Here is a 27,868-nt window from a genome sequence, read left to right on the forward strand (position 1 = left end):
GTACAACATTTAATGATAGGAACAGAATAGAATAGAATAGAATAGAATAGAATAGAATAGAATTTTTTTTTATTGGCCAAGTGTGATTGGACACACAAGGAATTTGTCTTGGTGCATAGGCTCTCAGTGTACAGTACATAAAAGAAAAGATACCTTTATCAAGAATCATAAAGTACAACATTTAATGATAGGAACAGAATAGAATAGAATAGAATAGAATAGAATAGAATAGAATAGAATAGAATAGAATAGAATAGAATAGAATAGAATTTTTTTTTATTGGCCAAGTGTGATTGGACACACAAGGAATTTGTCTTGGTGCATAGGCTCTCAGTGTACAGTACATAAAAGAAAAGATACCTTTATCAAGAATCATAAAGTACAACATTTAATGATAGGAACAGAATAGAATAGAATAGAATAGAATAGAATAGAATAGAATAGAATAGAATTTTTTTTTATTGGCCAAGTGTGATTGGACACACAAGGAATTTGTCTTGGTGCATAGGCTCTCAGTGTACAGTACATAAAAGAAAAGATACCTTTATCAAGAATCATAAAGTACAACATTTAATGATAGGAACAGAATAGAATAGAATAGAATAGAATAGAATAGAATAGAATAGAATAGAATAGAATAGAATAGAATAGAATTTTTTATTGGCCAAGTGTGATTGGACACACAAGGAATTTGTCTTGGTGCATAGGCTCTCAGTGTACAGTACATAAAAGAAAAGATACCTTTATCAAGAATCATAAAGTACAACATTTAATGATAGGAATAGAATAGAATAGAATAGAATAGAATAGAATAGAATAGAATAGAATAGAATAGAATAGAATAGAATAGAATTTTTTTTTATTGGCCAAGTGTGATTGGACACACAAGGAATTTGTCTTGGTGCATAGGCTCTCAGTGTACAGTACATAAAAGAAAAGATACCTTTATCAAGAATCATAAAGTACAACATTTAATGATAGGAACAGAATAGAATAGAATAGAATAGAATAGAATAGAATAGAATAGAATAGAATAGAATAGAATAGAATAGAATTTTTTTTTATTGGCCAAAGGTGGTTGGACACACAAGAATTGTCTTGGTGCATAGGCTCTCAGTGTACAATACTTTATCAAGAATCATAAGTACAACATTTAATGATAGGAACAGAATAGAATAGAATAGAATAGATAGAATAGAATAGAATAGAATAGAATAGAATAGAATTTTTTTATTGAATGATTGGACACAAAATTGTCTTGGTGCATGCTCTCAGTGTACAGTACATAAAAGAAGATACCTTTATCAGAATCATAAAGTACAACATTTAATGATAGGAACAGAATAGAATAGAATAGAATAGAATAGAATAGAATAGAATAGAATAAATTTTTTTATTAAGTATGATTGGACACACAAGGAATTGTCTTGGGAGGCTCTCAGTGTACAGTACATAAAAGAAAAGATACCTTTATCAAGAATCATAAGTACAACATTTAATGATAGCAGATAGAATAGAATAGAATAGAATAAAATAGAATAGAATAGAATGAATAGAATAGAATAAATTTTTTTATTGGCCAGTGTGATTGGACACACAAGGAATTGTCTTGGTGTATAGGCTCTCAGTGTACAGTACATAAAAGAAAAGATACCTATCAAGAATCATAAAGTACAACATTTAATGATAGGCAGAATAGAATAGAATAGAATAGAATAGAATAGAATAGAATAGAATTTTTTTATTGGCCAAGTGTGATTGGACACACATTGTCTTGGTGCATAGGCTCTCAGTGTACAGTACATAAAAGAAAAGATACCTTTATCAAGAATCATAAGTACAATTTAATGATAGAACAGAATAGAAGAATAGATAGAATAGAATGAATAGAATAGAATAGAATAGAATAGAATAGAATAGAATAGAATTTTTTTTATTGGCCAACTGTGATTGGACACACAAGGAATTGTCTTGGTGCATAGGCTCTCAGTGTACAGTACATAAAAGAAAAGATACCTATCAAGAATCATAGTACAACATTTAATGATAGGAACAGAATAGAATAGAATAGAATAGATAGAATAGAATAGAATGAATAGAATAGAATAGAATTTTTTTTATTGGCCAAGTGTGATTGGACACACAGGAATTGTCTTGGTGCATAGGCTCTCAGTGTACAGTACATAAAAGAAAAGATACCTTTATCAAGAATCATAAAGTACAACATTTAATGATAGCAGAATAGAATAGGAATAGAATAGAATAGAATGAATAGAATAGAATAGAATAGAATAGAATAGAATAGAATTTTTTTTATTGGCCAAGTGTGATTGGACACACAAGGAATTGTCTTGGTGCATAGGCTCTCAGTGTACAGTACATAAAAGAGATACCTTTATCAAGAATCTAAAGTACAACATTTAATGATGAACAGAATGAATAGAATAGAATAGAATAGAACAGAATAGAATAGAATAGAATAGTTTTTTTATTGGCCAGTGTGATTGGACACACAAGGAATTTATCTTGGTGCATGGGCTCTCAGTGTACAGTACATAAAAGAAAAGATACCTTTATCAAGAATCATAAATTACAATTTAATGATAGGAACAGAATAGAATAGAATAGAATAGAATAGAATAGAATAGAATAGAATGAATAGAATAGAATAGAATAGAATAGAATAGAATAGAATTTTTTTTATTGGCCAAGTGTGATTGGACACACAAAATCTGTGCATAGGCTCTCAGTGTACAGTACATAAAAGAAAAATACCTTTATCAAGAATCATAGTACAACATTTAATGATAGAACAGAATAGAATAGAATAGAATAGAATAGGGTAGAATAGAATAGAATAGTAGAATAGATAGAATAGAATTTTTTATTGGCCAAGTTTGATTGGACACACAAGGAATTGTCTTGGTGCATAGGCTCTCAGTGTACAGTACATAAAAGAAAAGATATTTATCAAGAATCATGTACAACATTTAATGATAGGAACAGAATAGAATAGAATAGAATAGAATAGAACAGAATTAGAATAGAATAGAATAAATTTTTTTTATTGGATGTGATTGGACACACAAGGAATTGTCTTGTGCATAGGCTCTCAGTGTACAGTACATAAAAGAAAAGATACCTTTATCAAGAATCATAAGTACAACTTAATGATAGGAACAGAATAGAATAGAATAGAATAGAATAGAATAGAATAGAATAGAATAGAATAGAATAGAATAGAATAGAATAGAATAGAATTTTTTTTATTGCCAGTGTGATTGGACACACAAGAATTGTCTTGGTGCATAGGCTCTCAGTGTACAGTACATAAAAGAAAAGATACCTTTATCAAGCATAAAGTACAACATTTATGATAACAGAATAGAATAGAATAGAATAGAATAGAATAGAATAGAATGAATAGAATAGAATAGAATAGAATAGAATTTTTTTTATTGGCCAGTGATTGGACACACAAGAATTTGTCTTGGTGCATAGGCTCTCAGTGTACAGTACATAAAGCCTATCAAGAATCATAAAGTACAACATAATGATAGGAACAGAATGAATAGAATAGAATAGAATAGAACAGAATGAATAGAATAGAATAAATTTTTTTTATTGGCCAGTGTGATTGGACACACAAGAATTGTCTTGGTGCATAGGCTCTCAGTGTGTACATAAAAGAAAAGATACCTTTATCAAGAATCATAGTACAACATTTAATGATAGGAACAGAATAGAATAAAGAATAGAATAGAATAGAATAGAATAGAATAGAATAGAATAGAATCAATAGAATAGAATTTTTTTATTGGCCAGTGTGATTGGACACACAAGGAATTTGTCTTGGTGCATAGGCTCTCAGTGTACAGTACATAAAAGAAAGATCTCAAGAATCATAAAGTACAACTTTAATGATAGGAACAGAATGAATAGAATAGAATAGAATGAATAGAAGAATAGAATAGATGAACAGAATAGAATAGAATAGAATAGAATTTTTTTATTGGCCAGTGTGATTGGACACACAAGGAATTTGTCTTGGTGCATGCTCTCAGTGTACAGTACATAAAAGAAAAGATACCTTTATCAAGAATCATAAAGTACAACATTTAATGATGGAACAGAATAGAATAGAATAGAATAGAATAGAATAGAATAGAATAGAATAGAATAGAATAGAATAGAATAGAATAGAATAGAATAGAATTTTTTTATTTAAGTGTGATTGGACACACAAGGAATTTTCTTGGCATAGGCTCTCAGTGTACAGTACATAAAAGGAACCTTTATCAAGAATCATAAAGTACAACATTTAATGATAGGAACAGAATAGAATAGAATAGAATAGATAGAATAGAATAGAATAGAATGAATGAATAGAATAGAATAAATTTTTTTATTGGCCAAGGTGATTCACACAAGGAATTTATCTTGGTGCAGCTCTCAGTGTACAGTACATAAAAGAAAAGATACCTTTATCAAGAATCATAAAGTACAACTTTAATGATAGGAACAGAATAGAATAGAATGGAATAGAATGAATAGAATAGAATGAATAGAATAGAATAGAATAGAATAGAATTTTTTTTTTTATTGTTGATTGGACACACAAGGAATTTGTCTTGGTGCAGGCTCTCAGTGTACAGTACATAAAAGAAAAGATACCTTTATCAAGAATCATGTACAACATGTAATGATAGCAGAATAGAATAGAATAGAATAGAATAGAACAGAATAGAATAGAATAGAAACCTTTTTTATTGGCCAAGTGTGATTGGACACACAAGGAATTGTCTTGGTGCATAGGCTCAGTGTACAGTACAGATACCTTTATCAAGAATCATAAAGTACAACATTTAATGATAGGAACAGAATAGAATAGAATAGAATAGAATAGAATAGAATAGAATAGAATACTAGAATAGAATTTTTTGGCCAAGTGTGATTGGACACACAAGGAATTTGTCTTGGTGCATAGGCTCTCAGTGGTACATAAAAGAAAAGATACCTTTATCAAGAATCTTAAAATTACAACATTTAATGATACAGAATAGTAGAATAGAATAGAATAGAATAGAATAAGAATAGAATAGAATAGAATAGAATAGAATTTTTTATTGCCAAGTGTGATTGGACACACAAGGAATTTTCTTTGCAGGCTCTCAGTGTACAGTACATAAAAGAAAAGATCCTTTATCAAGAATCATAAGATAATCATAAGATCCATCTGTTAAGCTACTGAAGTTTGCAGATGACACAACAGTGATTGGTCTCATTGAGACAATGACGAATCCGCATGTAGACAAGGTGACGACTAGCCTTGTGGTGCAACCAAAACAATCTGGAACTGAACACACTCAAAACCGTAGAAATGGTGGTAGACTTTGAAAAACCCTTCCATACTTCCACTCTCACAATACTTGACAACACAGTATCAACAGTAGAAACCTTCAAATTTCTGGGTTCTATCATATCAAGATCTCAAATGGACAGCTAACATCAAAACATCATTAAAAAGGACAACAAAGAATGTTCTTTCTGCCAACTCAGTAAGCTCAAACTGCCCAGGAGCTGCTGATCCAATTCTACAGAGGAATTATTGAGTCTGTCATTTGCCTCTATAACTGTCTGGTTGGTTCTGCAACCCAACAAGAAAAACACAGACTTCAGAGGATAATTAGAACTGCAGAAAAATAATTGCTACCAACTTGCCTTCCATTGAGGACCTGTATACTGCACGAATCAAGAAGAGGGCCGTGAAAATATTTGCAGATCCTCGCATCCTGGACATAAACTGTTTCAACTCCTACCCTCAAAGCAGCTATAGAGCACTGCACACCAGAACAACTAGACACAAGAACAGTTTTTCCCAAGGCCATCACTCTGCTAAACAAATAATTCCCTCAACACTGTCAGACTATTTACTGAATCTGCACTACTATTAATCTTTCATAGTTCCCATCACCAATCTCTTTCCACTTATGACTGTATGACTATAACTTGTTGCTGGCAATCCTTATGATTTATATTGATATATTGATCATCAATTGTGTTGTAAATGTTGTACCTTGATGAGCGTATCTTTTTATGTGCATATGCACCAGACAAATTCCTGTCAATCACACCCAAAATTCTATTCTATTCTATATTTAATGATAGGAATGAATAGAATAGAATAGAATAGAATAGAATAAATTTTTTTATTCCATGTGATTAACACACAATTCTTGGTGCATAGGCTCTCAGTGTGGTACATAGAAAATGCCTTTATCAATCATAAGTACAACATTTAATGATAGGAACAGAATAGAATAGAATAGAATAGAATAGAATAGAATAGAATAGAATGGAGAATAGAATAGAATTTTTTTTATTGGCCATGTGATTGGACACACAAGGAATTGTCTTGGTGCATAGGCTCTCAGTACAGTACATAAAAGAAAAGATACCTTTATCAAGAATCATAAAAATTCCAACATTTAATGATAGGAACAGAATGAATAGAATAGAATGTAGAATAGAATAGAATAGAATAGAATAGAATTTTTTTTATTGAAGTGTGATTGGACACACAAGATTTTGTCTTGTGCATGTCTCTGTACTACATAAAAGAAAAGATACCTTTATCAATCATAAAGTACAACATTTATTATAGGAACAGAATGGAATAGAATAGAATAGAATAATAGAATAGAATAGAATAGAATAGAATAGAATAGAATTTTTTATTGGCCAATGTGATTGGACACAAGAATTTGTCTTGGTGCATAGGCTCTCAGTGTACAGTACATAAAAGAAAGATCGACCAGTGGCTCACCCTCCTGTTGGGTGCTCTAACAGAGCACTCCGTGTTAGAAGATTGTAAAAGTCAGTGAAACAGAAAATAAATCACTGTTCACTGAGCTTAGCATAATCTCTGGGTGAAAGAGGTTATCAGAATTGTGGAAGAGTGGCAGGTCTGACAGGGGGTTTGCTCTCAAGAGCGAATTTTCCTGGATTTATGACCACCAATTCCACTCCTTCCAACTTCAGCACGCCCTGTTTTTATCAGGAAAAGGAGAGGAATGTCGCTTCTGCTCTAGAAGGCTTATTAAATTGATTGATATTCCAAGCAGACGGAATTTCACAAGTGTTCGAACTTTGATGCAGAATCACGGCAAGTACCGACTCCCTTTTTGAAACTTGAAACCTTTCTTTGTCTTTGATTAATTGACTTTTAAAATGGCGTCTAAAAGTGAAAGTAAAATTTTTTTAGTACGATGAAGCAGCGTTACTTGTGGATTGTTACAAACGGAGTTTTTTTTATACTGAAAGGAGGAAGGAGAGTTATTAAGTTTGAATTCCTGATTCTTTTGAAGACAGAATGGCAGCTAAACCTTTAAAGCCTTCTGGAAGAAGGGGATCTGAACCAAGTCTTGAGGAAATATTGAAAGAACAATTAAAACTTTCTGAAGATAGGCAAAAAGAGATGATGGAGAATTTTAATGCAAAAATAAGAAGATATTCTTATGGCAGTTCAAGGACTGAGTAAAAAAATTGAAGGATTGGAAGTGGAAATGCAACAGATCTCTCAGTCAAATAAGCATTTAGAAGACGAAATGAAAGGTGTTCAGAAAAAAGTGGATCAAAATGAAGATCAGGTTGTGATATTACAATATAAACTTATGGAAGGAGCTCTTAGAATTCGTGGTATGCAGAAGAGCGTGAGAAGATTTAAGAAAAATTATATCAGAAGCACTGGCTGAATTTATTGAAGCGGACCCCAAGAGGTAGCTTACCAAATTGATAAAATATATAGAGTTAATTCTTGGATTGCAAGACAGAGAAAGCTTCCTCGGGACATTGTGGTTTATTTTGTGAAAAGGACTATGAGAAATCAAATTCTGCAAGTTTCATATCAGACAACTTTAAAAATTGGAGAACAGGAGTTGAAGGTGTTGAAAGAGATTCCTTCAAAGATGTTAAGAGACAGGAAGGAATTTGCTTTTTTTACACAAGAACTTAAAAAACATCAGATTCAATTCAGATGGGAGGTGCCAGTTGGACTGACACTATTCTATCAAGGAAGGAGATATAGAATTGACACTGTTTTAAAGGCAAAGGATTTTCTTTCTACAGTTTTGAAAGTCGAAATAGAAGTGATAGAAAAACTTCAAGAGACTCAAGAAGGCGTGGTGACCCAAGAGCCTTTATTGCTGCCAGTATTAGAGGAACCACAAGAGCAAAGGGTGACAAGAGGAGCCCTTAAGCGAAAAGAAGAGCAACAGTCTCAAAGTAAAAGTCAGGATCCCATTATGGAAGCTGTGGGAGGAGCTAGACGGAAGATACCGGAGGAGGAGCTTCCGTTGTCTGCTTCAAAGCTTCAGGAGGCCAGTAATGGCAAATAGAATCTTGTCATGGAATGTTAATGGCTTGAATTCAGCTCAGAAAAGAAGGAAAATATTTCACTACTTGAAACAATTTAAAAATGATGTGATTTGTTTGCAAGAGACACATATAAAATTATCAGACCAAAAATATTTAATTAATTCAAAATTGGGTAACCATTTTGTTGCATCAGCTTTGGAAAAGAAGCATGGAATTGTTGTATATATCAGGAAGGATTTACCAGCTAAGCTAATTGAGGCAGATATTCAAGGAAGATTTATTGCTATTGAACTGGTGATAGATGCAAAAGACTTTGTTGATAGGTATTTATGCACCTAATCAGCAACAAGAAAAGTTTTACAAAATGTTACATGAGAGGTTGACCTCTGGGATTATAGTTCGTTTATTTTATTAGGAGACTGGAATGGAGTAATTGATACAAGAAGGATAAGAGAACCTCCTCCAAGAAGATACCTATACATGCAAAATTACCAAAATCCTTTTTTGAAATGATGGAAGACTTTGAGTTTAGAGATATATGGAGGTTACGGAATCCAGATGAGAGAGATTTTACTTTTTTTTCTGATAGGCATCAATCTTTTTCACGCATTGATTTTATTTTAATTTCTAATGACTTGCTTTCTAGGGTGAAGAAAGCGAAGATATTTCCGAGGTGTTTAACTGACCATAGCCCAGTATGGATGGAATTATTACAAGGGAAAAAGGTGGTAGAACATGGAGGTTGAATGAAAATCTGTTTAGATATGAGGATAATGTAACTTATTGTAAGAAACAGTTAAAGAATTTTTGATTTTAATATGTACAAAGGGACACCTATAGGAACTGTGTGGGAAGCGAGCAAAGCGTTTATTAGAGGATATTGATTTACTTGGACAACAGGCAAAGGAATAATAAAACAAAGGCAGCGATATTTGGAAGAAGAAATTCAAAGGAAGCAACAGTTATTAATTCAAAACCCACAAGATCATAAACTTAAGGAGGCTATAAAAATATTACAGAGTCAATTTAATATGTTAATGGCAGACCAGGTGGCAACGAATATACAATATGCTAAACATAATACCTTTTGTAATGCAAATAAACCTGGGAGATGGTTGGCATATAATTTAAGGAAGAAACAGAAAGCACGTGTCATACAAAAAATAGAATATAAAGGTAAAGAGATATACCAACAGGATAAAATTAAAAGGCATTCTCAGAATTTTATACTGCACTATATGCAAAAGACAAAATATTGGATAGGGACATTTATGATTATTTGAAAGGTGAATATTCTAACATTAGAACAGAGGAGGAGCTGAACGCCGATAGCTACTGGAGAAATAGTGGAGGCAATTAAACAATTAAAATGGGAAAACCCTGGTACAGATGGTCTTACAGCAACTTATTATAAAAACACAGGATGAAATATTAGGCCCACTTAAAGAATTATTTAATCAGATACAATTAGAGTGGAATACCGTCATGGAAAACATCTTTTATTTCACTGATACAAAAGAGGAGCAAGACTGCTCTAAACCTGGTAACTATAGGCCGATTTCACTTTTAAATAATGATTATAAGATTTTGTAAAAATAATAGCAAATAGATTAATGTTAGTTTTACAACAAAGAATTCATACTGATCAATCTGGTTTTATAAAAGGGAGGCAGATGAGGAATAATGTTAGACAGATTATTAATATATTGGAATATTTGGAAAAGAAGAATACTTCAGCGGCACTTATTTTTTGGATGCAGAGAAAGCCTTTGATCGATTGCATTGGGATTTTTATTTAAATTAATAGAGAAAATGCAATTTGAGACTGTTTTATTAGAATAATTAAAGCGATTTATGGAGAGCAAACAGCACAGATTATAGTAAATGGTAGTTTGACAGAAGTTATTAAGATTATGAAGGAACAAGACAGGGATGTCCCTTATCACCATTATTGTTTGTTTTGACTCTGGAACCATTATTAGATAAAATACGAATTAATGAAAATAGAGGAATTAAGATTAGACAATATGAGTACAAAGTTAGAGCTTTTGCAGATGATGTAGTGGTTACGTTATGAATCCTATAAATTCAAGTAGTTTTTTGTTGGAAGTAATTGATAAATATGGAAAGGTATCAGGATTTAAAATAAATCAGAATAAAACAAAAGTGATAATTAAAAATATGTCTATACAACAGAAACAAAAACTAGAGGAAATGACAGGATTTGAGGTAGTAAAAAGGTTAAATATTTAGGGTCTATATTAGCTCATCGAACAAGAAACTTTATAAGAATAATTATGACTTGCTATGGCAAAAGTTCAGAATGATATGAGTGGCTGGAAGAAATTGCAGTTATCCCTATTGGGAAGGATTGGCTATTAAAATGAATGTGTTACCTAGATTTTTGTTTCTGTTCCAGATGATACCTATAATTAAAAGGATAAAAATTTGGAAGATTGGCAGAGTGGGATTAATAAATTTATATGGCAGGGTAAAAGGCGAGGTTAAAATGAAAATAATACAGGATTCACGGGAAAGAGGTGGTTTAAGAATGCCTAACTTTAAACTGTATTATGAAGCAGTAACCCTTTCAGTAATAAGTGACTGGTTTAACTTAACAGAGGAAAGAATTTTGAATATAGAAGGTTATGACTTGTTATATGGATGGCATGCGTACTGATTTTATGGAAAAAGTGGATAGGGCTTTTAAGAATCATGTGTTGAGAAGTGCTCTTTTGGTCTGGAATAAATATTCCTATAAATTAGATTACAAGATTCCTATATGGGCGAGCCCTAGACATGCAATAGAGAATATAAATATAGAACAGAAACAGGAAATGATTACATATAAAGAACTTTTGTATGCTGAAGGAGGTAGATTGCAATTAAAATCATTACAGGTATTAAATGAAGAAGGGAGGAATTATACTTGGTTTCAATATGGGCAAATAAGTGCTAGATGGAAAGAAGATCAAAAATTGGTATAATGCAAAGGAGGAAAATTTAATAAAGCAAATTAGAAATCAGACCCAGGAGCATATAAAGAGATTGTATAATGTGTTGCTTGAGATAGATTCGGAAAAGGATTTGGTAAAGGATTGTATGATAAAATGGGCACAGAATATTCAGGAACCAATAATGTTGGAAACATGGAGAAAATCTGGGTTAGAAATGTTAAGTTTACACAAGCACAGAATTTAAGGGAAAATTTTTATAAGATGTTTTATAGATGGCACTTAGATCCCAAAAAATTATCATGTATGTATCCTAATATCCAAGCGAAATGTTGGAGATGTGATTGTGATGATGCTACATATTTTCATATTTGGTGGACTTGCAAGAAAATTAAGGTCTTTTGGATAAGAATTTGGTGGATTATTCAAAATGTACTGAAGAAGAAGATAAAGTTCCTGCCACAATTTTTCCTTTTGGGAATTATAACGGATTGTACAGGGATTGAGACTAAATTGATTTTGAACTTAATAACAGCAGCAAGACTATTGATTGGACAATACTGGAAGAAAGAAGAGATACCTACAATAGAAGAATGGATATTGAAAGTTATTAATTTGGCTGAGATGGCTAAAATCTCAGCGTTTTTAAAAGACAATACGCAGGAAAGATATTTAATTGAATGGAAAAAATGGATTGATTATTTACAAAACAGATATCAGATTAAGAAATATCAGATTGCCTTTGAATAATTAGAAAGTTATTTTATGTAATGGGGAGGGGGTTGGGAGACGAAAAGCTTTGGATGTGGTTGTTTGGATTGGAAGGGAAAATTTTATTCTATGTTTGGTTTATGTATAACTTTACCTTGTGATTGACCCCGGAAGCCGGGGTGGGGAGGAGGGGTGTTTTGTTTTGTTTTGTTTTTGGGAGGAGGGGAAAAAGGAAAATGTTTTGTTTTTTATAAAACTCTTTCAATAAAAAAAAAAAAAAAAAAAAAAAGAAAAGATACCTTTATCAAGAATCATAAAGTACATTTAATGATAGGAACAGAATAGAATAGAATAGAATAGAATAGAACAGAATAGAATAGAATAGAATAGAATAGAATTTTTTTTATTGGCCAAGTGTGATTGGACACACAAGTCTTGGTGCATAGGCTCTCAGTGTACAGAAAAGAATACCTTATCAAGAATCATAAAGTACAACATTTAATGATAGGAACAGAATAGAATAGAATAGAATAGAATAGAATGAATAGAATAGAATAGAATAGAATAGAATAGAATAGAATAGAATAGAATTTTTTTATTATTATGTGATTGGACACACAAGGAATTGTCTTGGTGCATGCTCTCAGTGTACAGTACATAAAAGAAAAGATACCTTTATCAGAATCATAAATACAACATTTAATGATAGGAACAGAATAGAATAGATAGAATAGAATAGAATAGAATAGAATAGAATAGAATAGAATGAATTTTTTTTATTGAAGTTGATTGGACACACAAAAATTTATCTTGGTGCATAGGCTCTCAGTGTACAGTACATAAAAGAAAAGATACCTTTATCAAGAATCATAAAGTACAACATTTAATGATAGGAATAGAATAGAATGAATAGAATGAATAGAATAGAATAGATAGAATAGAATATAGAGAATAGAATAGAATAAATTTTTTTATTGGCAGTGTGATTGGACACACAAGGAATTGTCTTGGTGCATAGGCTCTCAGTGTCAGTACATAAAAGAAAAGATACCTTTATCAAGAATCTAAAGTACAACATTTAATATGGAACAGAATAGAATAGAATAGAATAGAATAGAATAGAATAGAATTTTTTTATTGGCCAAGTGTGATTGGACACACAAGGAATTGTCTTGGTGCATAGGCTCTCAGTGTACAGTACATAAAAGAAAAGATACCTTTATCAAGAATCATAAAGTACAACATTTAATGATAGGAACAGAATAGAATAGAATAGAATAGAATAGAATAGAATAGAATAGAATTTTTTTATTGGCCAAGTGTGATTGGACACAAGGAATTGTCTTGGTGCATAGGCTCTCAGTGTACAGTACATAAAAGAAAAGATACCTTTATCAAGAATCATAAAGTACAACATGTAATGATAGGAACAGAATAGACTAGAATAGAATAGAATAGAATAGAATAGAATAGAATGAATAGAATGAATAGAATAGAATAGAATGAATAGAATTTTTTTTATTGGCCAAGTGTGATTGGACACAAGGAATTTGTCTTGGTGCATAGGCTCTCAGTGTACAGTACATAAAAGAAAAGATACCTTTATCAAGAATCATAAGTACAACATTTAATGATAGGAACAGAATAGAATAGAATAGAATAGAATAGAATAGAATAGAATAGAATAGAATAGAATAGAATGAATAGAATTTTTTTATTGGCCAAGTGTGATTGGACACACAATTGTCTTGGTGCATAGGCTCTCATGTACAGTACATAAAAGAAAAGATACCTTTATCAAGAATCATAAGTACAACATTTAATGATAGGAACAGAATAGAATAGAATAGAACAGAATAGAATAGAATAGAATAGAATAGAATTTTTTTTTTATTGGCCAAGTGTGATTGGACACACAAGGAATTTGTCTTGGTGCATAGGCTCTCAGTGTACAGTACATAAAAGAAAAGATACCTTCATCAAGAATCATAAGGTACAACACTTAATGATAGCCATAGGGTACAAATAGAATAGAATAGAATAGAATAGAATAGAATAGAATAGAATAGAATAGAATAGAATAGAATTTTTTTTTTATTGGCCAAGTGTGATTGGACACACAAGGAATTTGTCTTGGTGCATATGCTCTCAGTGTACATAAAAGAAAAGATACCTTTATCAAGAATCATAAAGTACAACATTTAATGATAGGAACAGAATAGAATAGAATAGAATAGAATAGAATAGAATAGAATAGAATAGAATAGAATAGAATAGAATAGAATTTTTTTTATTGGCCAAGTGTGATTGGACACACAAGGAATTTGTCTTGGTGCATAGGCTCTCAGTGTACAGTACATAAAAGAAAAGATACCTTTATCAAGAATCATAAAGTACAACATTTAATGATAGGAACAGAATAGAATAGAATAGAATAGAATAGAATAGAATAGAATAGAATAGAATAGAATAGAATAGAATAGAATTTTTTTATTGGCCAAGTGTGATTGGACACACAAGGAATTTGTCTTGGTGCATAGGCTCTCAGTGTACAGTACATAAAAGAAAAGATACCTTTATCAAGAATCATAAAGTACAACATTTAATGATAGGAACAGAATAGAATAGAATAGAATGAATAGAATAGAATAGAATAGAATAGAATAGAATAGAATAGAATAGAATAGAATAGAATAGAATAGAATAGAATAGAATTTTTTATTGGCCAAGTGTGATTGGACACACAAGGAATTTGTCTTGGTGCATAGGCTCTCAGTGTACAGTACATAAAAGAAAAGATACCTTTATCAAGAATCATAAAGTACAACATTTAATGATAGGAACAGAATAGAATAGAATAGAATAGAATAGAATAGAATAGAATAGAATAGAATAGAATAGAATAGAATTTTTTTTTATTGGCCAAGTGTGATTGGACACACAAGGAATTTGTCTTGGTGCATAGGCTCTCAGTGTACAGTACATAAAAGAAAAGATACCTTTATCGAGAATCATAAGTACAACATTTAATGATAGGAACAGAATAGAATAGAATAGAATAGAATAGAATAGAATAGAATAGAATAGAATAGAATAGAATAGAATAGAATTTTTTATTGGCCAAGTGTGATTGGACACACAAGGAATTTGTCTTGGTGCATAGGCTCTCAGTGTACAGTACATAAAAGAAAAGATACCTTTATCAAGAATCATAAAGTACAACATTTAATGATAGGAACAGAATAGAATAGAATAGAATAGAATAGAATAGAATAGAATAGAATAGAATAGAATAGAATAGAATAGAATAGAATAGAATTTTTTATTGGCCAAGTGTGATTGGACACACAAGGAATTTGTCTTGGTGCATAGGCTCTCAGTGTACAGTACATAAAAGAAAAGATACCTTTATCAAGAATCATAAAGTACAACATTTAATGATAGGAACAGAATAGAATAGAATAGAATAGAATAGAATAGAATAGAATAGAATAGAATTTTTTTTTATTGGCCAAGTGTGATTGGACACACAAGGAATTTGTCTTGGTGCATAGGCTCTCAGTGTACAGTACATAAAAGAAAAGATACCTTTATCGAGAATCATAAAGTACAACATTTAATGATAGGAACAGAATAGAATAGAATAGAATAGAATAGAATAGAATAGAATAGAATAGAATAGAATAGAATAGAATTTTTTATTGGCCAAGTGTGATTGGACACACAAGGAATTTGTCTTGGTGCATAGGCTCTCAGTGTACAGTACATAAAAGAAAAGATACCTTTATCAAGAATCATAAAGTACAACATTTAATGATAGGAACAGAATAGAATAGAATAGAATAGAATAGAATAGAATAGAATAGAATAGAATAGAATAGAATAGAATAGAATAGAATAGAATTTTTTTTTATTGGCCAAGTGTGATTGGACACACAAGGAATTTGTCTTGGTGCATAGGCTCTCAGTGTACAGTACATAAAAGAAAAGATACCTTTATCAAGAATCATAAAGTACAACATTTAATGATAGGAACAGAATAGAATAGAATAGAATAGAATAGAATAGAATAGAATAGAATAGAATAGAATAGAATAGAATAGAATAGAATAGAATTTTTTTTTATTGGCCAAGTGTGATTGGACACACAAGGAATTTGTCTTGGTGTATAGGCTCTCAGTGTACAGTACATAAAAGAAAAGATACCTTTATCAAGAATCATAAAGTACAACATTTAATGATAGGAACAGAATAGAATAGAATAGAATAGAATAGAATAGAATAGAATAGAATTTTTTTTTATTGGCCAAGTGTGATTGGACACACAAGGAATTTGTCTTGGTGCATAGGCTCTCAGTGTACAGTACATAAAAGAAAAGATACCTTTATCAAGAATCATAAAGTACAACATTTAATGATAGGAACAGAATAGAATAGAATAGAATAGAATAGAATAGAATAGAATTTTTATTGGCTAAGTGTGATTGGACACACAAGGAATTTGTCTTGGTGCATAGGCTCTCAGTGTACAGTACATAAAAGAAAAGATACCTTTATCAAGAATCATAAAGTACAACATTTAATGATAGGAACAGAATAGAATAGAATAGAATAGAATAGAATAGAATAGAATAGAATAGAATAGAATAGAATAGAATTTTTTTTTATTGGCCAAGTGTGATTGGACACACAAGGAATTTGTCTTGGTGTATAGGCTCTCAGTGTACATTACATAAAAGAAAAGATACCTTTATCAAGAATCATAAAGTACAACATTTAATGATAGGAACAGAATAGAATAGAATAGAATAGAATAGAATAGAATAGAATAGAATAGAATAGAATTTTTTTTTATTGGCCAAGTGTGATTGGACACACAAGGAATTTGTCTTGGTGCATAGGCTCTCAGTGTACAGTACATAAAAGAAAAGATACCTTTATCAAGAATCATAAAGTACAACATTTAATGATAGGAACAGAACAGAACAGAATAGAATAGAATAGAATAGAATAGAATAGAATAGAATAGAATTTTTTTTTATTGGCCAAGTGTGATTGGACACACAAGGAATTTGTCTTGGTGCATAGGCTCTCAGTGTACAGTACATAAAAGAAAAGATACCTTTATCAAGAATCATAAAGTACAACATTTAATGATAGGAACAGAATAGAATAGAATAGAATAGAATAGAATAGAATAGAATAGAATAGAATAGAATAGAATAGAATTTTTTTTTATTGGCCAAGTGTGATTGGACACACAAGGAATAGATGAACGTATCTTTTCTTTTATGTACACTGAGAGCATATGCACCAAGACAAATTCCTTGTGTGTCCAATCACACTTGGCCAATAAAAATTCTATTCTATTCTATTCTAAATGGGCGGCTATATAAATTGAATAAATGATCAGCAGAGCATCAGAAGAAGCCAAACTCCACAAACATCCACCAGAGGGTGCAAGAGGGTTGACAAAGGTCCATCGCTTATCAAGCATTCCGCACAACAGCCTGAAAATCACACACCCAACTTGCATCAAGCATCTGCTTCTTACCTTCCTTCACGGCTAGTTTCTGAAGGGAGTCCAACATTTCTTGCCTTTTCTCCTCGTTCCCTGCCAGAGTAAAGGCGTACGCCATCAAAGCAAGTGGGTAAACGTGGACTTCTTCTGTCTGGGTCTTCAAGAAGTCCAAGGCATTTCGTACCAAAACGTGCTGCCGTGGGGGAGAAACATGAGGCAGGCAATTTACAAAAACCTGATGGGTTCACAAAAGTTGCTTTGTTTTGGATCCAGATCTTTCTCACTCCCTGCCCGTAATTCAATCAGAGTAGAGCTTGAAAGAGACCTTGGAGGTCTATAATAATAATAATAATAATAATAATAATAATAATAATAATAATAATAATAATAATAACAACAACAACAACAACAACAACAACAACAACAACAACAACAACAACAACAACGAGTTGGAAGGGACCTTGGAGGCCTTCTAGTCCAACCCCCTGCCCAGGCAGGAAACCCTACACCATCTCAGACAGATGGTTATCCAACATTTTCTTAAAAATTTCCAGTGTTGGAGCATTTACAACTTCTGCAGGCAAGTCGTTCCACTTATTAATCGTTCTAACTGTCAGGAAATTTCTCCTTAGTTCTAAGTTGCTTCTTTCTTTGATCAGTTTCCACCCATTGCTTCTTGTTCTACCCTCAGGTGCTTTGGAGAACAGCCCGACTCCCTCTTCTTTGTGGCAACCCCTGAGATATTGGAACACAGCTATCATGTCTCCCCTCGTCCTTCTTTTTGTTAAACTAGACATACCCAGTTCCTGCAACCGTTCTTCATATGTTTTAGCCTCCAGTCCCCTAATCATCTTTGTTGCTCTTCTCTGCACTCTTTCTAGAGTCTCAGCATCCTTTTTACATCCTGGAAACCAAAACTGAATGCAATATTCCAAGTGTGGCCTTACCAAGGCATTATAAAGTGGTACTAACACTTCACGTGATCTTGATTCTATCCCTCTGTTTATGCAGCCCAGAACTGTCTTCTAGTCCAAACCTTCACTCAAGCAGGAAACCCTTTCAAACAAATGGTTCCTCAATCTCTTCTTAAAACCCTCCAGTGATGAAGCACCCGCAACTTCTGGAGGCAGGCTGTTCCACTGGTTAATTGTCCTTGTGTTAGGAATTTTCTCTGTAATTCCAGGTTGCTTCTATCCTAGATTAGTTTCCAGCCATTGTTTCTTGTCCTGTCCCCTGGTGCTTTGGAAAATAAATTGACCCCTCCTCTTTGTGGCAGCCCCTCAAATACTGGAAACCTGCTGCCATGTCCCCTCTAGTCCTTCTTTTCTCTAAACTAGCTAAACACAAATCCTACAACCGTTCCTCCTATGTTTTAGTCTCCAGGCCTTTAATTGTGTTAGTTGCTCTTCTTTGCCCTTTTTCCAAAGTCTCAACATCTTTTTTTAACGTGATGACCAAAACTGGATGCAGTATACCAGGTGTGGTCTTACTAAGGTTTATAAAGCAGTACTAAGACTTCACGTGATTTTGATTCTATGCCTTTGTTTATACAACCAAGGATGGTATTAGCTTTTTTGGCTGCTGCCGTACAATGCTGGCTCATGTTGAAGTGATTGTTCTGCAGGAATCAAGTTTAATCGGAGCATTTCAGTTTATTTCAGAAGTCTCCAAACTTGGCCACTTCAAGATTTGTGGACTTCAACTCTCTGAATTCCTCAGTCAGCATTGCTGACTGAGTTTAAGAGACCCCTGGTTTATTTTATTGTTCAATTAGGTAAAGATAAAGGTTCCCCTCGCACATATGTGCTAGTCGTTCCCGACTCTAGCGGGCGGTGCTCATCTCCGTTTCAAACTCCTGTACATGGGGCTCCCCTTGAAGAGCACCAGGAGGCTCCAGCTGGTCCAGAATGTGGCTGCGCGGGTAATAGAGGGAGTACCACGTTGCTCCCATATAACACCTATCCTGCGTGGCCTGCACTGGCTGCCAGTAGCCTTCCGGGTGCAATTCATAATTGCATAAGAGCAAAAATGTGCCTACCGTTCCTGTCCTATTGCTCCCTTCATTATATCCAATTAATATAGTTGATGCATAATTTTAATTATATATATATATATATTCTTCAAGTTATGCTGTTTTATCTATGACATTTGTTTGTGTATACTGTTGTGACAAAAATAAATAAATTTTAAAAAAAATTCAAGGTGTTAGTAATCACCTTCAAAGCGCTCCATGGCTTAAGACCGGGTTATTTACGAGATAGCCTCCCAACGACCTGTGCGCTCCCACAGAGTGGGCCTGCTCCGGGTACCATCATCCAAACAATGCCGGTTGGTGGCCCCCAGGGGAAGAGCCTTCTCTGTGGCAGCACCGGCCCTATGGAACGAGTTACCTCCGGGGTTACGCCAACTCCCCGAACCTTCCGCTACCTCCGAACCTTCAAGCGGGAACTGAAGACTCTACTATTTAATCGTGCGGGACTAGCCTAAGTGTTTTTTAATTAATTTATTTACAATTTTAAATTTTAAAGGGTTTTATATCGGTCTATGACCGTTTTAGTTAATTAGGCCTGTTAAATATTTCGTTTTAAATCCGTTTTTAAATTTGTGATTTATACTGTGTATACTATGTGTTTTAATATGGCTGTAAACCGCCCTGAGTCCTTCGGGAGAAGGATGGTATAGAAATTAAAATTATAAATAAATAAATAAATAAATAAAGCCCAAGAGCCATCAGAAGACATCTCCGTGGTCATGTGGCTGGCATGACTAAACGCCAAAGGCGCACGGAACGCTGTTACCTTCCCACCAAAGGTGGTCCCTATTTTTCTACTTACATTTTTTACGTGCTTTCGAACTGCTAGGTTGGCAGAAGCTGGGACAAGTAACGGGAGCTCACCCCATTACGCGGCACTCGGGATTCGAACCGCTGAACTGCCGACCTTTCGATCGACAAGCTCAGCATTTTAGCCACTGAGCCACCATGTCCCTATTGTTCAGTTATCTTACTTCTAATAAAAAAGAGAATATTTGTAGCTCGGAGTTGACATGAGGAGTCCATTGGTTACAATGAAGTAACCAATACCCCAATCACGAAACTGATTACAGCAAACAGCCCAACAAAAGAATCTCTGAAACCGCCACCACCCACCGAGACAGGCAAGCCACTAGAATATAAACTAACAGCAAACTGTACTCCTTAGTAGCACTGATGATGTTACCTAGGTTGGCTAATGAAAAGTCTGCAAGAAAACAAGCAAGCTCAGAGTGCACTAAGGACCCTTCATATCTTACTTCTCTTCTGTTCATACTCTTTTCAAGTCTTCCTTTTTATTGTTGGAAGCTGTCTAGAGTAGACCCCCAGTGAGACACGGTGTTGTGTCCTCCTCGCCTCCGTCCGGACGATGGCTGAATTAGCTGGCTCTTATCAGCTCTGGCAGCAAAAGAGCCAGCGTCTGCCAAGAGCCCTCGAGAGCTGCCAAGACGCTGGTGAGTCACAACCTTCAGCTCTAGTCAATCCGTGGATTTGCCTGATACAAAGAGACACACCAGCTTTTGCTGCCTTTTATATCCTGTGGGGTGTGGCTCCATGACTCAGCACTTACTAGGCCTGCCCCTCCCCTGTTTCTGTTGTTCCCGCCTCTCCTGCCTACGAAACCTAGGGTCCAGCCAGGCCTGATTGCCATCAGCTGGCTCTGGAGGCATGGCCTGGGGGGGGGGGGGGAAGAGTCAGGAGAAGGAGGCCTCATTATCTCTTTCACTTGGCCTGCTTCTGGCTCCTGGAGCTGATCCAGGGAGGCTGGTGCGTCCGAGGTAAGTCCTGACGGCCCTTCCCCCTCACTGTCCAAATCACTTTCTGGCAGCAGGCCCGGCTCTGAGTCACTTTCTGGCAGCAGGCCCGGCTCCAAGGCACTTTCAGGCATGGGGCCAGGTTCGTGGGCGGGAGCCACAACATACGGGGCAAATAAATTTAACAAATAATAATAATTTTCTTGGCCACTACCAACTTACTAACTACTAACTTAGAGGATGTTTACTTACCGTGCGAGGCAGAGGCATTTCCAGTAAAGCTATGGTGATATAGGCCGTAAGAGAAATCCTGTCATCAACTCCACCCTGGAAGAAGGGAGACAGGCAGATATCAGTCCTCTTGCCACCTTTCTAGTCTTCTTTCTAAGATCAGTATCCCATCACACTAACACAAAAGCAAGGTTTTTTTTCCCCCTGGCCTATGCATAATGTGGGGTGCTTCCATCCAAGGACAGTTCCAGTTTCCATCTTCCCTGAGCCATGGTGGCGCAGTGGTTAGAATGCAATATTTGCAGTCTGACTCTGCCCACTGCCAGGAGTTCTATCCTGACCGGCTCAAGATTGACTCAGCCTTCCATCCTTCCGAAATCGGTAAAATGAGGACCCAGATTGTTGGAGGGAAGATGCTGACTCTGTAAAACCACTTAAGAGAGTGGTGTAAGGCACTATGAAATAGTATATAAGTCTAAGGGCTATTGCTATTACTCCTCCTCCCGTGTCTCCTTTTCCGTTTGCTGAAACTTCATCTTACTTTAGGCAGTATAAATCTCCATTTCTGCCTTCTGGTACAGCTCCTACAACTTCCCCAATTCCACATAATCAAAACCTTGGTGCTTAAAGAAGAGGCAATATAGCTAAGTGACATAAGACCAGAGGGGTGCATGCCCTCTGCTGCCACCTAGTGGTCATTGGGAATTTTTCAGCCCACATGTGGTAGCCTAATAGTTTTGGGGTAGGAGAGGAGCAGCCCACTCATTCTATTAAAAAAAAAAAATCTTAGAAAAGAAAATATTTTGTATGTATTTTGCACAATCATGCTATCAGGGGTCTCCAAACGTGGCAACTTTAAGACTTGTGGACTTCAACTCCCAAATTGCCTAGTCCAGTGATGGCTAATCTTTTTGCCGTCGTGTGCCAGGAGGACGGGGGGCGGGGTGGGGTGGGGTGTCACGTGGATATGTGCCCACACCCATAATTCTATGCACCCCATCCCTGCGCATGCGCACGCGACTCTTCCCCCCCACCCGACACACAAGGCCTGTTTTTTTCTCTTACTTGTCTCCAGAGCCTCTCTATAAGTCTGGGAGGGTGGAAAATGGCTTTCCCCATTTCCCTGGAGGTCCTCCGGAGGCCAGAAACGGCCCGTTTACCAACTTCTGGTTGGACAGGAAGTGACTTTTTTTCTGTCCCCAGCCTCCAGAGACTCCTAGAGAGGCTCTAGTTTAGAGGCTGGGGAGAGCAAAAAACGCGTGCCCACTGATATGGCTACATGTGCCACCTAGGAGTTGAAGTCCACAAGTCTTAAAAGAGCCAAGTTTGCAGACCCCTGCACTAGAGGGAAGGCTTGGGTTTGATGCATTGCAATCGCAAGAATTCTTCCATAATGGCTTCTTACCTTTTCTACAAGAAAAGTATGTCTTAAAAGTTCCCAGGTTGTTGTCTGCTTAATTGTTTCTGGTCTGAAAGAAGGTTGACCCTGATCTTACTGCCACCAAAACCATCCTTAAAATTATTGTAACGTCCAATAATAATATGTTTAAGCTCATAACTACCAAACAAGAAACTTAAACAGAGGCTTGAGTAAAATAGCATTTAATCTTGATCAAGCTTAAATGGTTAGTCGTTCCAAACACATACAAAAGACATGCACGGAAGAGCTACAAAATCATGGGACACAGCAATGCCCTCTTATACCAAAAAGGTCTTTGTGGTATTCTAATTACTACATTGTAAAAGTCAGTGATGTAATCTAACTCCAGATTTACATCCTTCTGCAATGTTTATCTTTTCCCCTTTTGTCTTCTTAATGGTCCCCTATTAACAGTACAAAAGGCGTGTAGATTGCTCTGATAGTCTGAGATATGTGCCAGATACTTTCAGGATGAGATACTTCTTAAGCAAGATGGGAAGAGATCAAATGATGGGACATATAGTTTGCCAAATGCCAGATACTTTTCACCCCTATAACGATCCAGGAAGTTAGTCAATGTGGCATGTTTGTCTTATAACTACAAGGGGCATAATATATATATATATTATATATATAATAATAATAATAATAATAATATTAATATTATTATATTATATTATAATTAGAATCATCTATTGTAATGTCCTTCCTGTCAAAGACTACTTCAGCTTTAATTGCAATAATACAAGAGCAACCAATAGATTTAAACTTAATGTCAACCGCTTTAATCTAGATTGCAGAAAATATGATTTCTGTAACAGAATCATCAGTGCTTGGAAGACTTTACCTGACTCTGTGGTCTCTTCCCATAATCCCAAAAGCTTTAACCAAAAACTTTCTACTATTGACCTCACCCCATTCCTAAGGGGACCATAAGGGGCGTGCATAAGCGCACAAACGTGCCTACCGTTCCTGTCCTATTGTTTTTCTTTTCTTCTTCCTATATATATATATATATGCTTATACCTCCTTATGTTTACTCATATATGTGTTTATATACTGTATAATCTTTTTGTATGATACCTACATGTATTGTTGTGACAAAATAAATAAATAAATAAATAAAATAAATAAAATAAATAAATAAATATATGTCAGTGCCACAGGAAACAGATATTTACAGCATGCAGGTATACAAAGACATCATATATCATTAGCAAGTTTCTACCAATTCTAGTATTTCAGTATATCTGTTGCCTACACTATCATCCAACAAAATATCCCCCCCCCCCCCCCCCGGTACAAAGATTGAGGGCAAAAGAAGAAAGGGACGACAGAGAACGAGGTGGCGGGATGGAGTCACTGAAGCAGTAGGCATGAGTTTAAATGGACTCCAGAGGATGGTAGAGGACAGGAAGGCCTGGAGGAATGCTGTCCATGGGGTCGCGATGGGTCGGACACGACTTTGCAACTAACAACAATAACAACCCCTGTACCTTTAGTGCGTTGTTTAGCAGAAACCCAGTTGTTTGGAAGGAACCATCTTCCAACTGCCAGTATGCCAGTGAATTCTGAGCATCAGTGATATGTTTTTCTTCCACGGAGATGAAGGCCGACGCCTGAGTGAAACTCTTCAGCACAAAAGCGGTCAACCTACAAGATAACCCAGAATATAGGAGAGCTTTCATTTTTCCTTATATCTCCTTTCAGAATGGGGCCTTCTCGGTCCCACAGAGAATTGTTTCCTTCACACAGAACGTTAAGAGTTTCTTGCAACCAGACTTGAAATTCTGGATTTAGAAAATTTAGAACTCCGCCGCCTTCGGCATGACCTGAGCATAACGCATAAAATCATCTGCTACAATGTCCTTCCTGTCGAAGACTACTTCAGCTTCAACCACAACAATACACGAGCACACAATAGAGTCAAACTTAAGGTGAACCACTCCAATTTTGATTGTAGAAAATATGACTTCAGTAACAGAGTTGTTAATGCCTGGAATGCACTACCTGACTCCGTGGTCTCATCCCAAAATCCCCAAAACTTTAACCAAAGACTGTCTACTGTTGACCTCGCCCCATTCCTAAGAGGTCTGTAAGGGGCGTGCATAAGAGCACCAGCGTGCCTACCGTTCCTGTCCTAATGTTCCCTTTGATTGTATTCAATTTGTGTGGTTATTTCATGCTTATACTTATATATATTGTTGTGTTTGACAAAATAAATAAATAAATAAAAATCGAATCCAGAAGCACACACAGATAAACTGATTCAGCAGGATTCAGAAACTTCTTTATATACATAATAACAGATGAAGTACATTTTACAATACCAATAGCAGAGTTCTTTGAACTGGTAACGAGTAGAGAGATCAGTTTCCAGTTTAGCAGATCAGACAAGCCCAGGCTTGTTTCATTTCAGAGCTGAGCACAGAGGTTAATACAAAGAGAGCCTCCTCTATAAAGGGCAGTTAAGCTTCTGCACAGACTCAGTTGCCTAAGCCACACCCAGACTTCAGACTTAAGTTTCTGTTTCCAAAATAAGCCTCATTGGCTGAGCCTGTTACCGTAATGCCTCTTCATTGGCTGACCTTGTTACCATGTCTCCATTCAGTCCCCATTGGCTGATCTATTCCAGTCCATGAATATTCATACTCTGACACAGAATAAGGAAAATGATTTCTGGGGGACCATCTTGGAAGATCTGACCACTTATTGATGGAAACTGAATTTCCAATACAGATCTTTTTCATGAGCCTTAGAAACGGCCTCCCTTGGATTATTATAAGGGGACAAAATCAACAATCCTTCAGTCCTTTGAAGGGGTTCCTTGGACTGGTACCCTGACTGACACACCTTAAAACAATTATAATCAAGGTTTAAAAAATGCTGGAAAAAGGGACTTATGACCATTTTTCACACAATACGAAGTTAGCATCTACCCCTCTCCTAGAAGGATGAAATATTTTAGAAAATATTTAAAAAGGGCAGAAATATCCAGAATATTTCCCTGGATGAGAAATGGAGAAACATGTTTTAAGGCAGGACTGTAGGAATTTAGCACCCACCCCCCTCCTAGAAGAATGAAATATTCTAGGAAATATTTTAAAAAGCAGAATATTATACCTTCCTGGATGAGAAATGGAGAAACATATTTTAAAGACAAAGGAGCTCCCTGCAACTTCCTGACTCCCCCCCACCTTTGTCAATGGGCCATTAAAAGCCTCAGCTAAGCTCACTCATTCTCCCCACCTTTGTCAATGGGCAATTAAGGCTTCAACCAAGCTCACTCAATCCCCCCATGATTTGCAACACAATACAACTGAAACTCACCACATGGCAAGGCTCAAGCAAGCTTGAGAGACAGCCAGCAAGGCTAGCTAAGACCCCCACCCCCTGGGAGTCTGACAACCAATCAGGATACTCTTCCTGTGCCCCAGAAAGGTCAAAGCTCAGAAAAATCATAAAACCAGGGAGCACACAGGATCTCGGCCTTTTTTCTGTTCAGGAACTCAAGCCATGTGATCCTGACCACCATTAAACCATCTTTCCAAGCAGCCTCCATGTTTCCAGTGTCTTTGTCCCCACTTGGAACTGAACCCAGATGGATATTTCTTCCAACAATTGGCACCCACAGATGGGACTCCAAGCTAACCTAACCAATGGACCTGGCCCAGGTAAGCCTCCCTTGCTAGCAGCAGACCCATTGAGTCTGTGGGTAAGTTTTCCTGGACCTTGGCCATTTGGAACTAGGTTTTAAAGGGGTTTTGAGTGTTGAGCTCAAAGACTGCTTGGAAAGAAGGTGAGTACCTCTAAATTTTAATTTTAAGCATGGAAAAGCATAGGAAATATGTGTATGCCTGCATGTGTGTGAATGAGAGAGCCCTGCTCCCAATCACAGCTGGATCTTGCATTCTCTGTGCATTTCCTAACCGCAGAAAGACCAAAAGTCTGGAGAGCATGGGGGTTTTGCCAGAGCACAGGACCTTCTGTTAGGGAAGGAGGAAGTGTGTGTGTGGGATTCCATCTAAGGAAACAGTCTGATTCCACCTCTTTGAGCAACCTCTAGCCGCACCTCTACCTACTGCTAGCTCCACCGAGCCATGACCGGTAGGATAGAGAAAGCAAGGGGGGGAAGCCAAATGTGGAACTTTGTGTTTTCGAGGAACGGAAGCTGAGCAAAAGGAAAAGAAGTGTGAAGGGGGAAAAAAGAAATATATAGGAACTATCGGTGTATCTAAAAAGGAAAGCAAAGCCTAAAGTGGAGCATGTGGAGTGAGAGGAGGTGCTCGTACCTGCTGTAGGGGCAGCAAGGTCCTCCGGGATCACTATTTTTTTTATTGGTGATCTTCAAATAAGAGTTCCCTTAAGGAAGGGGCCCATACTTCGACAGAAGGGAGTCGGAGTCCTTCGCGGATACCTTTTTTTTCCGAAACTGCGGGAGTGCCCGGCTATGACAAAGTGAGCCTCACATTCCGAGGATCATGGGAAGCGTAAGCTCGAGGGTAGAGGGAAATCCCCTGAGAGACATGCTTGGGGCCTGGGACGCCAGGCAGGTGCCAGTGTTGACTGGCATGCGAGAATAGAAATTGAAGAAATTGTGTAAAAAAAATGGGCTTTGCTAAGAGATAACACCAGGAAGACAAATTTGGCTAAATAAAGGTACTTAAAAGAAAAGGGAAATATATAAATAGGAATGTTTGGGTTTTTATTTTGTTGTTTTGTTTGTCTCTTTCTCTGTCTTCTATGGAACCACGTGGTCTGTCTGTTAAGATTTGTGCCTTCCCTAATTTAACTGAGATTTATGGGAATGATCAGTGTGTGTGTAAATCTCAGAGTTTTGTTTTTCTCTTTGTCCTTGTTTTTTATGTG

At 35.7% G+C, this 27,868-nt stretch overlaps 1 protein-coding gene across 1 annotated transcript in view; it reads right to left on the reverse strand.

Moving 5' to 3' along the window:
• The window catches only part of LOC131191513 (alpha-2-macroglobulin-like), a 108,624-nt gene that overhangs the window by 16,306 nt on the left and 64,450 nt on the right, over nt 1-27,868 (reverse strand). Inside the window, exons 26-28 of the mRNA XM_058169733.1 lie at nt 24,496-24,652; nt 21,601-21,675; nt 17,596-17,755 (exon numbers count right to left, since the gene is read on the reverse strand). Of these exons, the coding sequence (XP_058025716.1) occupies nt 17,596-17,755; nt 21,601-21,675; nt 24,496-24,652 (392 nt within the window). The remainder of the gene's footprint in view (nt 1-17,595; nt 17,756-21,600; nt 21,676-24,495; nt 24,653-27,868) is intronic.

The sequence above is a fragment of the Ahaetulla prasina genome, chromosome 2 (genome assembly GCF_028640845.1).
Source record: "Ahaetulla prasina isolate Xishuangbanna chromosome 2, ASM2864084v1, whole genome shotgun sequence".
In the NCBI taxonomy this organism is placed as follows: domain Eukaryota; kingdom Metazoa; phylum Chordata; class Lepidosauria; order Squamata; family Colubridae; genus Ahaetulla; species Ahaetulla prasina.